Source organism: Athalia rosae, chromosome 3, assembly GCF_917208135.1.
Source record: "Athalia rosae chromosome 3, iyAthRosa1.1, whole genome shotgun sequence".
In the NCBI taxonomy this organism is placed as follows: domain Eukaryota; kingdom Metazoa; phylum Arthropoda; class Insecta; order Hymenoptera; family Athaliidae; genus Athalia; species Athalia rosae.
In genome coordinates, this window is record NC_064028.1 from 9,608,805 (window position 1) to 9,623,572 (window position 14,768).

Below are 14,768 nucleotides of genomic sequence, written 5' to 3' on the forward strand. Positions count from 1 at the left end.
AAAATGCCCAGTTACCCCTTGCATCGCAACATAAATCAACCTTCGTTCGTTCGAAATTTTCTTTCATAAGATAATTCGTACGTGTGATTAGAATTTTATTGAAATAAAAAAGGAAGACGGATTTCCACCGAACGTTGCACTCGGTGTATTGGGGAATATGTAAATACATATCATGTATTACTGGGGATGGTTATACACGCTGTACATAATATTATAAGTGTATATAGGGTTTCGTAACTTGTAATTTTAATTGGGCGCTATCGCTGCCCGTGTGCATCGCAATAATAAGGCGTTTGAGATTCACGGTGTAACCAGACACAGTATATAGATTGAAGAAAAAGATTGTAATGAATCAGACGACCGATGATCATCGTCGAACCGTAGCCTATATTATATATATACGTGTACCTTACGTTCTGTAAGAGAGAAAAAAATAAACAACCAAGCAAAACCCAAAAAGAAAAAGGTGAAACAGCCATGTGTGAATGAACAACCAATTTTTGTACGTAGTAACCTGTTAACTAACACGTTCGAGTCGCGGGGAAAAATAAAAATGAAAAACAGTCTTGTGTGGTTCATTTTTTTACCATGTGTACAAATGGAAGAAAAATTTCCTGTTAAATTACCATTCATTTTGGTAACTATGCATTATAAATTTCATCAATTATACCCCCCTCGCTCTCCCCGATGTCCCCTAGATCAAACACAGAAATAATCGATAGCGGACTTAAAATTATGCTCGTATGTAAAATTAGTTCAGTTGCAATACTCTACGAATGTAAATCGAGTTGGAATAAAGAAATATAAGAATAAGAAAAAATAAATGGATAATAAAAATGACCGCATGACGGGACGGATCCGATGCAACGAGATCGAGCATGAACGGTCGACTGTGGAGAATTTATGAGTGCAGCAGTTGCGGGAAAAGGAAAAAGAAAAAGCGGGGTGGGGGAAAAAAAAAATATGGGTTTTTGAGAAGAAAAAGGAAAAGTAAAAGGAGAGAAGGAGGATCGGGAGACTTCGCGTAGCCGGTATGGCATTTAAACAAGAACAAGATGACAGCCAGGAGAACTGGAGGAGTGCAAAACGACACTGATTGCAAGATTATTTCAATACAACTCGCGCCAGAAAGCTGCTGCTGCTGCTGCTGCTGCTGCTGCTGCTGCTGCAACGGCGCAGAGACTGCATCGCAAAGTGCTCCTTCCGCTGCACCGTCGCGATATGTATATATATTTTCATACGTACGTTGCATACACACAAAATGAACGTCAACGATCTGCTCGCGCACCGAAGGTCGGAGAAACTCGGAAGCAATAATAATTCCAGATGAAAGACCGTAACTTTCGTTGTGCCGTTGTGTTTTCGGAGCATTGCGAATTTCTCAAAAAAACGATGTGAAATTTTAATACGACGTTGAAATGAAAGTCGACGAACAAATATCGTTACCAAAATTGTTCGATCAGTGAACTGAAAAATCTTCACGAAATCTGTAATTCTTTTTTTTTTTTTTTTTAAATTTTTTTTTTAACAAGGTACAGGGGCGCGATCACGAATTTTAATTTGCGGAGTGTGAGAATTCGGGAGCAACTTTTTTACAATCAACAAAATCGTCGAGGATCATTCTGAATTCTGATGCCGCAAATGTACAGGAACACCAATTCCATCGAAAAGGGATCCGAAGGATCTTGTGAATCGTGGGTCTGCCTCATAAGCCGCGGTAAGGATGTAGGGACTGCAGCGTGTAAATACCCGCATACGTGCTAACGTACATATCCTATTTTTTAATGCATCGCATTAGGATTTACTGGGGAATGCGAACGTAATCGTAAACGTGAACGTGAACGTGAACGTAAACGAAACGTAAACGTAAACAGAGAGAAAGAAAGTTTGAAACACGTGTGTATCTCCGCTGTACAGTCAGTGCCGAGTGCGGTACACTGCGCGTATAAATACATACGTATATTAACTACCATATGCATTGGAGTAAATCGTATTTACGTGCATAAACGAAGTCTCTCTCTGCGTACAAGCAAAGGTTCAAAGTAAAACGAGTACAAATAAGCCGAACAACCGGGCATTGGTATTTATCGGTCGTATTGTGTGCTCATATGTCTCTACAGGGATATGTGGAAACTGGCCACCCCGTACGCCTGACTAGCGGCAACTCAACGTTCGCTCACCAATACGCGAAATTACACGTGCGTGAACCTTCGTTGATCCTGAATGCAGAGGTCCGCGCACGTAGAATTTCGCGTATTGGTGAGCGAACGTTGAATTGCCGCTAGTCAGGCGTACGGGGGTGGCCAGTTTCCACATATTATCCCCGCATATATGTCTGTGATATAAGAGAGAAAACGAGGAAGAACGTAGAATAAAATGAATTATCAGAGCCAAGGGAAGAAAAAAAAGAAAAAAGGATCCTGCTCTCGGTGTATGAAAGGAAGAAAACGACTAATAAAAATAATAAACAACTGAATGAAACGGTTGATTTTTATTAATTTTTTCTTTCTTCTTTCTTTCCTTTTTTTTTTTCTCATACTGTTCGGGGCCCACGCGTTTCGTGATACGCGTAGAAGGAATATGAACCAACGCCCACGCATTGAAATCACCTGTGTGTTTTTCTTTCTTCGATAGTTTTATTTTATCCCCGCATTATGCGGTTTTGTATTTTCTTTAATTTCCAGTTTGCCATTGTGACTGCGATACGCCGTTTGATTTTTTCTCATTCGCTTCAGAATGTTGTAACGTCATAATTCTTCGTGGTGCAGAGGCATAAGCGGCGTAAACGTGTTCGATAAGTAGCGGTGATTTTCTACTTACGATGGCGAGGGGATACGCGATGCAGTGTTCATGTAAAGAATGGGTTCTAAATACTGACCATTTTTGAGATTGTGCTTCAAGGAGTTCCTCGCAGCGTGAACGGTACTTAATTCCGAAAAGAGGATCAAAACGACCACGAACAGTGCGGCGTGGAGGGCGAGGATCGTTGCCCGTGGGAGATCACCGAAGCACTTTTGGTTGGCCATGGCCAACCCGTCCCCGTCCCTCTTAGAATCTCTCCTCAATAATTCTCTCTTTCTCACACTGCACCTCGTTCACAAAAATACTCGTTTTAATTCTCGCTTCACTTATACATACACATGTATATTATTCTCACCCACACTATTCAATTTATGCACTCGACGCGGAGTTGAAAACAAACACCGGTCATTTTGATTCGTCGTCGATTTTTTGAAAAATTTCTTTTAGATTATTTATCTATTCGTTTATTTTTTCATTGTTTGGCGTTTTTTTTTTCATCAAATATCATTTATAAATCATTTGAAGGAGGATCGACCATTTTCCCGAACTGTTTCATTTTCAAATGGGCGCGTGAGATTTTTTTTAATTTAAACGTCCGTTGTGTCGACGATTGAAACCCTGGAGTTTGGGAAGGATTTCTGATTTCTTTTTTCTTCACTTAACTATCTAAACATATTGTTAATTAACTCGATACGAGGGAAGAGCTATGAGGTGATCAGAAAATCTGATTTTAATCGTAAGCAGCAACCGGTAATTACGCTCAACTATTTATAAGCTAATTTATACCTACTGTATAATAACACGGATAGTTCGGACCCTTAAATTTAATATCCGATCATATCGAATGATCGATAAATCAACGATCTATGTTTATTAATTAGATTTTTTGAAAACGAGTTTCATATGTTACTAGATAAAGATATTTATGAAAGAATTATAATATATATACGTAATAATTCAGGAGAATTAGCGTTAAGAATTCTAGTTATTGTATCTATTTGAAAATTGTCGAATATACGCGAAACAATATGGCGGAGATCCCCACGTGGTCGAATAAACTAAACTATATAATACTCAGGATATAGTAAAAACTTGTTGCGCGCCGTTAATTATTGATTTTAATAAATTCTCAAACCGCCTTATGATACACAAAATGAAAATAACATAAATTTACTAGAAATCCGTTACCCGAGTTCTGTCAAAATAAAATCTATATGGCAATACTATATTCAAAACTATACCATAATCAACTAGATCGATTATCCGTCATCTCGAAAATTATCTCTTATTTCATCTTTCGGAGTAATCAAACTATACCAATTACCATATTCGCTTTAATTTTTTTTCTCGTTGATATCGATTCAATTTAATTTAGCTTTCTCATTGTTACACTACACTATCCACGTACAGGGTATTTAAACAATATTAGGTAAAAATTTTTCCCGCACTTTGATTCATTTAAGATAAAATCAGCACATTTTTGAGACATTCATTTTATTACACCTGCATGAAGAACGAATTAACAAATAAATAAATCGAACTGGTGCAACGATGGATAAATAAAGGTAGGGAGAATGTGAATAAATAAGACAACAGAAAATGTCCTAAGCTGTGCGATAAATTAGTCATCGATATTCGAAAGAAGGAAATTTAAATCCCAAGACCAAAGGATCGAGCTTAGCGTTTATCCGAACGTCGACAACACCGGTGTAAAGCCTGGAGCAGACTGAAGTCTGGTGAACTCTGAATTTGAAACTCACTCTGCACACTCCCTCTATAGTTACGGCAGTTCAGTCGAGTTCAGTTCAGACTTAACACTGCTAAGCTTCATCCTCCTCCAACGTCCCTGTCCCTATACGAATCAAATCCACGCGGGTCTCGCGGTGTTCAGACCGCAGACTCAAGATGTACTGGTATACCTACTAGACCATGTCAAGAGTTGTTGTTCCAGTATACAGTTGACTAGAGGATAGAAACAACTACAAATCGCCGTATCGAATGATTCGCATCAACACGACGAACACCTAAATTTTTTTGAATTGATGCCACCATGCCACTGCAGTCCATGTCTGAAAGAAATGGAAGCCACCTCGAAAACTAGAATCCTTAATTTTGGCCAATTACTCGGTGAATTTCTAAGAAATTCTCAAAATTGACTCAGTACTTTGGCAAAAAGTGGTCAGACATTTTACTGTTTCCCTAAACCAATAGAAATTCCAGTAAATCGAATGTATCTAGCATCACCCAGGTTAAATTGCAAATGGCCGTTCAACGAACCCCTGAAAGAAGCGGAGGTAACAGTTCGCGTCAAAGCATCCGAGGAAGCGGAAGCCGATCGACCTGCCAATTAGACGATCTTCTATGAACAAGCGATCTTCATTGAACGAATAATTGAGGAAAAAAAAAGAAATTTTGGTCAAGTCAAAACGCAAGTCTTTGCCCACAATAGAGCAAATGAGCTAATGTTCAAGTGTTGATTTTCAATGGTTTCTATAGTCTTGTTAGCTATACATCTTTCGGGGTTATTTTCTCTATACCTGACGTACCCACCCTATACTATTTTCTATACCTGCAAAGTTGTATTTCCAAAATCTAAAGCTAGGGAACAAGGACTGCGATATAATAAAAGAAAATTTCAGGGGGTTTTACCTACTTTACACCCTTCAAATAGTCCGCTTATTCTGTTCCGAGTAGTATACATTATTTCAGTCAATGGGGGGTTGAGACTTAATGGCAGAAAAACCACTTCGGAATTTCAAGCACCTCCATGAATTACATTGTGGATCGAATCTCCCATTTATTTGAGTTGCAAAAAATGAGGAGGAGCCGTTATTCTCGCTCTCGTTATCTTTTGACCTGGAAGTTCACCATGACGCAAAAAAAAATCGTGACAATCTGTGTGATGAAGTACATGAATTAAATAATAAAAACTGCAGCGTATATCATGCAAATCAACTATAAATCTTATCACGTTTTGTAACGCGACACCTTTGAATGGGATTGAAAGATTAGGATTGATCGATTCGCAAGCAAGCTGCTATGCCAGTTTTCATTCAACACCATTACTTTTTGCATTTTCTTCATCAGCGGATCGAAGTTGGATTAACATCACGAGGCAGGCAACGGAGGCACCGAACGCCCAGCTGACGAATAAAATCCACTGAATAATAGGATTTTTTTCAACAGGTTTGCGAACAAGTGATCATTAGGCAGATTGACATAAATAATGAGTAACCGAATTTAAAAGCGTTCATTTTACTAGTATAAGTAATGTATACTAGACGAGAATGAGCAATGATTATGTATTCGAGTTATTTGCGAATCAGGCGCTGAACTGCGTTGCGTAGTTAGTTTGCCTCATTGATCGTTATTGATATAAAAAATTTTGAAAGAGAAACGCTCACGTTGCCTGAGCAATGGTAAACTCCGATGCGTTGACTCATTGCAGGTTGCTTGGTGGCAGGCGACGCATTAATGAATAGAAGAAAGAAGAGAAAGAAACGAGAGCGAGGCTTTTCGATTGGGACAAAATTATACGTAATTCAGAAAATGATCATTTCGCATATCAGAAGGAATCAGAACAATCTGTTCGTGAAAACTATGGATAATGGAAGTCGATAAGATTTCGGAGTCGACAAAATCCAATATTTTTTCTTCATTCATCAATTCATAGTCTTTATTATCATTCGATACGCCAAGTTATTTATCGTTATTCGATCGTGTGATATGCGTAATGGGTGGTAATACGATAAGGATGATGAGCTTTGGTAGCCTAAAAAAATAACAATCACTAATTATCCAATGATGTATAATCTAATGATATTGATGAAGCGTATTAGTTATGTACTCGATGTAGTTATATGCCAAGTACCTACACAGATGTATATGAAAAAAAAAAAAAATGAAATACATCGAAAGCACGTAACCAATCGTATATTAAGAAACTTGTTATTTGAATTTCGCAAGTACATATTCCAATTTTCATGTTTTTTCATACTTTTTAATTTTTATTTTACCTATACAAACAACAAAATTTGCATACATGCATCTACAATTTATATAGTTATTATATGTATTACATAAGAAGAAAAGTATTTTTTTCTTTCCCTATCAGTTTGCTTTGGTTTTCATTTTCATTTTTTCCCTTTTTGCCAGCATACGACAATTGCTTCCTGCCTCCTGAGAAATAAGAGATTTCAATGCATGTATGGTTAGGAATCTTCATCGTTCTAATTATTTTCGTTATCATATATCATGTTCTCTTTCTTTTTCTTTGCAAATAATATTGCAATCTGTTGACTTACTACGAGTAAGACAGAACAATATTCCATACACGTGTATTATACATATTATTACATATGTATACATACGAGTCTTTTTGTTGATCAATCCATCGATTTTAACAGAATTTTCACCTTATCTCTTTCGTCCCAATTAATAATATTCACGTAAACGAAATACAAGAGATAATTACAACAACGTTATTATAATTGACTCTGTTATCTTTATTATTCATCATTTTTTATTTTCTTTTTCATCCATTTGTTCACTTAATGTCAATTTTTTTTTAATTTTATCTTTTTCTTCAACAGATCACGTGTCGCTATATTATACATATAATTTTTTTTCATATATATTATCTCTCTATGTATTCATTTATTTATTCACTTGTTCGTTAAGTACGCACTTAAAAGTATATATGTATGCATAAGTATGTGTGTGTTGTATACATACATGAACATTTTTTCTAAGTTATTGATTCATTCTTTCCCTTTCCCTTGATAATGGATATACTTCGCTCAACACGGAGGGGATTTTAACGGTTTCAATTAAACGCCAAAAATTTTTGGGTTTTTTTTTTTTTTGCTCTTCGTTGCGCACAGATATTACAAACACACGTCTAGATCATTGTATATATAACATACTATAATTATCGCGTGAATGCAATGATGGTAATAATAATAATGATAATGATAATAGTAGTGTGCTAACGATAATAATGAAAAGTAGATGACACCGTAGATATTATCATGATATATAATATTTGATATTAAATATATAGTAAAAGTAAAAACGGTATGAAAATTATTGTTTTGTTTCCCATTAGTTATTGTTACACACGGGACGTCCACCCGACAAACGAATAGCTTGTAAAAATCCGTATAAAATGATCGTTTGAAAAATAAAAATTTACTATCTCACATTGAATAAGATGGTTTCTGTGTCGCGAATTAGAATGCTGAATTCATTTCTTTTACATGATACCTATTGTTTTAGGGATGGATTGAAATTTTTACAAGCCATTCGTAATGGGCTGCGTTATAATATTATTAGACAATTGAAACGATCATATATTTATTCATTCACTATTTGGATGAATAATTTGTTTGAATTCGTTATTTGTTTGGTACTTTTTTTGAATTTATTGATTATTCAATTATTTTTTTATTCATTTTTTTGTTTCAAGGTTTATATAATATATCAGTGATATCCTCACGTAATTATAAAAAATTACATTATCATAATTTATAGCTCACAATCAGTGTATCTCTTGGACCATTTATGTAATTTAATTCAACAGTGTGATGAGTTTTAATTCGTTCTTTGAATTAGGTTGTTGTATTCTGTTTTCTCTTTCATTTTCAATTCTTGTCTATTACATCGGAAATATTTCCCTCAATAACGGCAACAACATACTAATACCTAAATCGTGATTATACATTTCAATTAGATGATATTTAGCTACGTTTTTTTTTCGCTCGCTTCTCTTATTACGACGATTGCGTTCAGATTGAATGGAAATTGGAAAAAAAAGATTGAGAATTGAACGAAACAACAAGATGAATATATTGTGGGAATTATTTATTTGATTTCCTTAATTCCGGTTTTTTTCTTGGTCTTAAGAGTCGCCATTTATGTGCCCATTAAATTTCTCAGACGATAATTTAATGAATTCATTTTTTACGTATAATGTATATGCATACTGTATGTGTACATGTATTATGTATACATATAATTATAACAATGGAACTTTTGACACAGATTATCATTTTATTTATTTAATCTTTTTATTTTTTTTACAACACATTAATATCGTACACGATCATCGTTCGATGGTGCAATTTTTATATTATATTTGTGTATTATAAATCGATGATAATTTGTTTCTAGCTCTAGTGAACGTATTATACTAATCGATAGACGGCACTCTAGTGTATAATACATCATACACGATTATTCAGCTAATATGTTATATTTTGTTTTCAAATTCTACCACGTTATTTTTTTTCTCCACAACTTTTCTCACCGCTCTGCTTTAATTATATGGTATAATGATGCGACATAACGATACACATATGCGTTAATATTATCTTTTTCATCTCATATTGTTATTATTATCATTATTATTACTAGTATTATTAGTATTATTAGTATTGTTATTATTAATCATCTTATTATTATCTTCATTCGCATTATTATTACGACGTGGATATATTTCATCTTCATTTCTATGTGGTATAGATATATTGTTTTTTGCCATTATATTATATATACGCGTTATATATAATATAATATATACATATGTTGTATATTATTTGCAAAGGCAAATTTATAGATTTTCCTAATTATTTACAGATATATTTTAATATTATTAGGTATGCACAACTATACATAATGTCCGAGATGAAATTCTATTACATTAAACGTGAGTTATGATTAAATTATAACGACCTTTTTTCCATGAAGTAATAACGAGGATAATGATAATTACATTTTTCACATTTATCGTGCGTCAGAGAAAAAAGAAAGAAATTGTACCAGATTCTACATATTTGTCGAGCATTCATACCTTTTGAATTCCTCGATACTATGAGTTTGCAAATACAAGAAAATTTCTCAATCATACACCAGGCAAATCTTAAGAGAGGTTGGAATTATCATCATTATCATTATTCATCATAACTTTTTCAATAACGATCTACCTATCTCGTTACTCTCTCGGATAGATGAAAAAAAAAACCTGAAAATGTCGGCTATGGGAAGAGAATAAAAAACAACTAACAGCAAGTGCTCGATACTTGTGAAATTAGTTTGTCAATTATGAGTTTTTTGTTTTCTCTTTGATCCTTTTCTTTTTACTTTTTTCATGTTACGTATTTAGTGATTTTCACGTAGTCGCATAATAATCGTGAGGGGCCCGATGCACCGATACAGGTATATTCTGTAATACGAGTGAGTTTTACTCGGTTGAACAGATTTGTGAAGGGATTTTCTTTATCGTCAGACGGTTTTAGCGATAACGTTATTATCGTTACTACTATTATTTTTATTATTATTATTAATATACATAGTCACGTGTAAAATCCTTTGTACATTTAACATACAGGGAAGGGTATAGTATGTGTATTATAAGTACATATGTGTTTAGCATGTATACGTGTGCACCGTATGTGTTTACTGTGAATTGTAAATGATGCGTGAATATGATTTTTTTTTAAGTTTTTTTTTTTCTGTATCATACAAACATCATAGAACATACATAGACAATTATTCATCAGCGTGTATGGACATTAAATTAATTTTAGTCTACTGCACATTGAATAATGAAACGGTAATGTAATATACACCTATACACAGACTGCGTGTAGCTCATTATGTACACGATGATGAATTATGTTTATGTATACTTATACATTTATCGCACGGTGTGAAAAGTGAAATAATCTGATACTGCCATAAATTAATTGCACGCGTTTCTTTGTCATTGTTTTTTTTTTTTTTTCGTTTTGTTGAACCTGGTATGCACATGCTATTTCTTTTTTTTTCTGTTTTCTATTATTTATTTGTTCATTTTTTTCCTCAACAATATTTTTTATTCCTCTGCACGCGCTGAGTGGCAAATTATTTCTAATAATACGTGATATGTACACATTAAATATATCCCAATGATATGCGATGCGTTTATTGGGCAGAATTTCAATGATTTAGCGAAAGACGAAATTTTCATTCGATCGTATTCGCACAGGAGCTTCAGACCCAAACTTTCAGCTTCTCGAACAACGGGGTGGATGAGTTTTTGATTTTCTTTTCTCTTCCGATTCATCTTCACCTCAAAACCCATGCAGTATATACGATTAACAAGCTGAAGGTTTTCACGAGTGACGTCTACCCAGAATTTTTTCTCGCTCGCCTCGTTCAAACTCTGAATATTACATGAGATTCCAAATTTCGCAAGCCAATCAAAGACCACCCTAATAAATACAGTGCGATATAGATAATGCGTATATCGATCTCTGCCCCGACCTCGTCGTCATTACCTATGAACTACCCATATATGATCAGACCCCATGTATGTTGAAACAACCCTTAACACGTCTGTCTCCTATTCCTACGTCTAATTCTTAAATAGTTCATAAATCTTTCCTCATCAACGAGTCAAAATATTACTCTTACTTCTTCTTTTTTTTTTTCATTTTCTTTTTTTTTTTTTCACTTGCAAATTCTACACTATGTGATCCTCTTTTCGGGTATCCTTATTTTCACAATGTATTTTTCTTCCTTTTTCTTCATCAAAATTATTATGGCAGTACAACAGCTAGATTTCGTGACCGACTAACAATAATCGGATTAATCTGGATATAGTATTAATCATATAAGTCCAAGTTCCAACTCGAAGCCTTACTCTGCAATAGATTTAATAATCAGAATCATAATTATGTACCTTATTATAATAATAATTATTATTATTATTATCAGATAATTAGAATTAGAATTATTGTTAGCTTATCATTTTTATGCAATCATTTATTGATTTTATTAAATATTATATTTTTATTCTTATCGTTATTTGATCACGTACCGTAGTTATTAAATACATATTATTATTAGTAGTGTTTTGTCATAATGTTATATGCTTTGCGCCATGACGATTAATAATTCTTCATTTTTTTTTCTTCGCATGAATAATCAACGTGTTCTCGTGAATTCCTTCTCTTCCTCTGTTCACGTCTATATGCCATGAGTATTTTGCAATTACTATTTCTATTTCCATTGATTTTATTTGTAAATTAACTTCATGATATGTATAATGTGAAAAAAATGAATGTAATACGTAAGTTTTACTTTTCAACTATAACGATGAATTCTTTATTGCATGTCTTTCAAAACAAGATTTCTTGGTTTCTTTTACCAATTTTTTACATCGTATATATTGTAGTGTATTTATTCATATTATAAGAATGATATAAATATTCTAGATATGTTTTTTGTCCTTTTCTTTCTAATAAGATATGGTAATGATAATGATAATAATAGTAGTAATAATAACAATAACGATGATATGATACTCATGCACAGATAATTTCTACATGTAATAATCGATATATCAATTGTCACACCACATGTGAATAATTACATGATGGAAAAAGGCAAGAAATGAATGTACGAATAAACTTAATAATTGATATTGTGGGAGATGAGTAGAAAAAGCGAACGAAATCATTTTGAAAAATTTCTGTTTTCTTCGACCGTGACACAAATATATAACAGTTCGATACGGTAATATCTGTTTCACCTAATTATGATTTCATGATTTGCTTTTTTTCCCTTTCAACCGTGTATGTGATTCCAAAACCGAGAAAAACGAACAATCAATCTTCTCTTCCTACTCGTTGATTCCTATAATTAAACATTTCTATTACACCGTAAGATTATTATTATACTTATCATGCGCCATTTTTATTATTCCAACCATGCCGGCCACTTAGGCACAATACACCACTATGGCGTCGTTATCCCCGTCTAATTTGTGTTTTTTCCCTTCTCTTTTTACCTTAATTATACTATTCAAATTCACGTTGTCATTTACTTCCGGCTATTATTAGATAGTATTATTATTATTACTATTATTATCACTAACATTATTGTTGTTGTATAATTGTTATAATTATAACTATTATTACTATTATTACTATTATCATTAGAATTAATATTGTTATTATTATTATTGTTATCGTTATTATGATCGCTAATTAGCGCGACACATACCATCGAATCAGACGACATTTTTCTTTATTTTCCAAATTTTATCTTAGCTTAATCAGCTGCTGCTGCCTTTGCACTCTTCAAACTTGTAATTATTTTTATTTTACTTCTGTTTTTTTTTTTTCCTCATTTATTATCTTATTATTATTCTCAATCGCATCCAAAGGTTTCACGTGATCATTCATTCGGAAATTTCAACAATAATTATTAACGTAATTGTCGATATTATCATTGATATTATTACTATTATTATTGTTATCATTTAGGTATTTCATACATACCGATTATTATCGTCATCATCGTCAGTTATTGTACTATACATATCACCTAAAAAAAAAAAAACGAATCAATGATTAACAGGATTAATGGAATGCGTATGGTTATTAGATAATCGTCACTCTGATTTCATGTTCAACTATGATGAGGGAAAAATTACGAATAGAAGAACCGTATGGAAATGTGATAGGTTTGCACAGTTAGGTGTACGTGTATCATTTTTCTTAACGCAACGCAAGCGGCCATCGATATTTGTTCCAAGAGTTCTTCGCATGGTATACTTTCGTAGTATACACAGAATAAAATGGCGACTTTTATCGCCATTTCGGTTTCTTCAATTTTATGTTTCTTTTATCATTACCTCGCAAGCAACAGAGTCGAAAATGACATACTTCTACCGCAATTCTACCGCATGATCGTGATTTGTGAACATTCATCGCTGCATTCATCCATCTTTATTTTTTTTTTTCAAATTCATGAACGTGAATTCATCTGCGTATTCGTGACGTGTGTATACTATAGGATATGCGTATGTGGTATACATACATACTTATATATATATGTATAATAATCGGCTGCTGATGATGTTCTTAATCCTGTCATCGATATGTTAATTGCGCATTTCTCGATACATCTATTTATGTAGAAGTAGGTATATGTATATAGATTAGGTATATAGATATGTGGTGTATAGCTTTAGTAAGTTTTATAATAAAAACATCTTCTGCTCCAGTCTGCGATATTCGTTGAAGTATAATATAGATTAGGTATAATAATTATTTGTATAATAATATGTACGTATGTATAGAGGGACAATTATATTGTTTGTTTCTTCATTTTATATAAGAATGACCATATATCATTTACGTGTATAAAGTTCGTTTAACGAATAAACGAACCGCTGCAGTTTGTTTGAATATTGTCGGAATAGTGCGAATCTTTGTCGTTTTTTTTCTCCCTTTCATTCTTATTTATTTATTTAGTTTTTATTTTATTCTTTTTTTATAACGGTTGTAAAAGTTGGTCGCTTTTATTATAATGTCGTCGGGAGTTGAAAACGCGATTGCTTATTTATTATTAATGATCTTTTCCTTTTTTTTATGTTTATTATCTTTTTTCTTTGGTTTGATTATCATTACTATTATTATTATTATTATTATTATTATTTTAGGATATGCAGATGTCGTATTGATATTTTATTGTATAAGCTCCTTTTAGATATTTCAATTATTGTTCTATATCAATTTTGTCCCAAAAGAGCTGTTGTCGAAATTTGAAAATTCGAAATTGAACATCAGAAATTCTCGATGCTTTCGATAATTATTTTGTATGAATGACAATAACGATGATGATGATAATGATGATGATGATGATGATGATATCATGATGCGATTGCTATCTATAATACGAAAATCGTTTACTCGATCTCCACGAATATATGCGGTGACGATGTTGATGATAACGATGATGATCACGATACATTGATGGGGAAGATCGACGGGATCTAAAATTCCCGTCTCGAACGGTGTGGGCACCACCGTCCGATCACCCTGCGGGCTCTGGTCCAGGCCCGCCTCTGAAAACAGAAACGACGACGCACGTCTTCGATCAATCATCGATATTCGATCGAAATTTCAAAGAACAAA

General features: G+C 33.4%; 2 protein-coding genes across 3 annotated transcripts in view; both read right to left on the reverse strand.

The window, feature by feature from the left end:
- LOC105683338 (laminin subunit alpha-1) overlaps positions 1-7,434 on the reverse strand; it is a 63,503-nt gene extending 56,069 nt beyond the window's left edge. Inside the window, exon 1 of the mRNA XM_048653018.1 lies at positions 2,879-7,434. Coding sequence (XP_048508975.1) covers positions 2,879-3,026 — 148 coding nt within the window. The 5' untranslated portion in view covers positions 3,027-7,434. The remainder of the gene's footprint in view (positions 1-2,878) is intronic.
- Positions 7,435-8,649: 1,215 nt separating this feature from the next.
- LOC105683342 overlaps positions 8,650-14,768 on the reverse strand; it is a 47,623-nt gene continuing 41,504 nt past the window's right edge. For both annotated transcript variants that reach the window (XM_012395877.3, XM_012395878.3), the window contains exon 8: positions 8,650-14,698. The gene's annotated coding sequence lies outside the window, so the exon portion shown is untranslated. The remainder of the gene's footprint in view (positions 14,699-14,768) is intronic.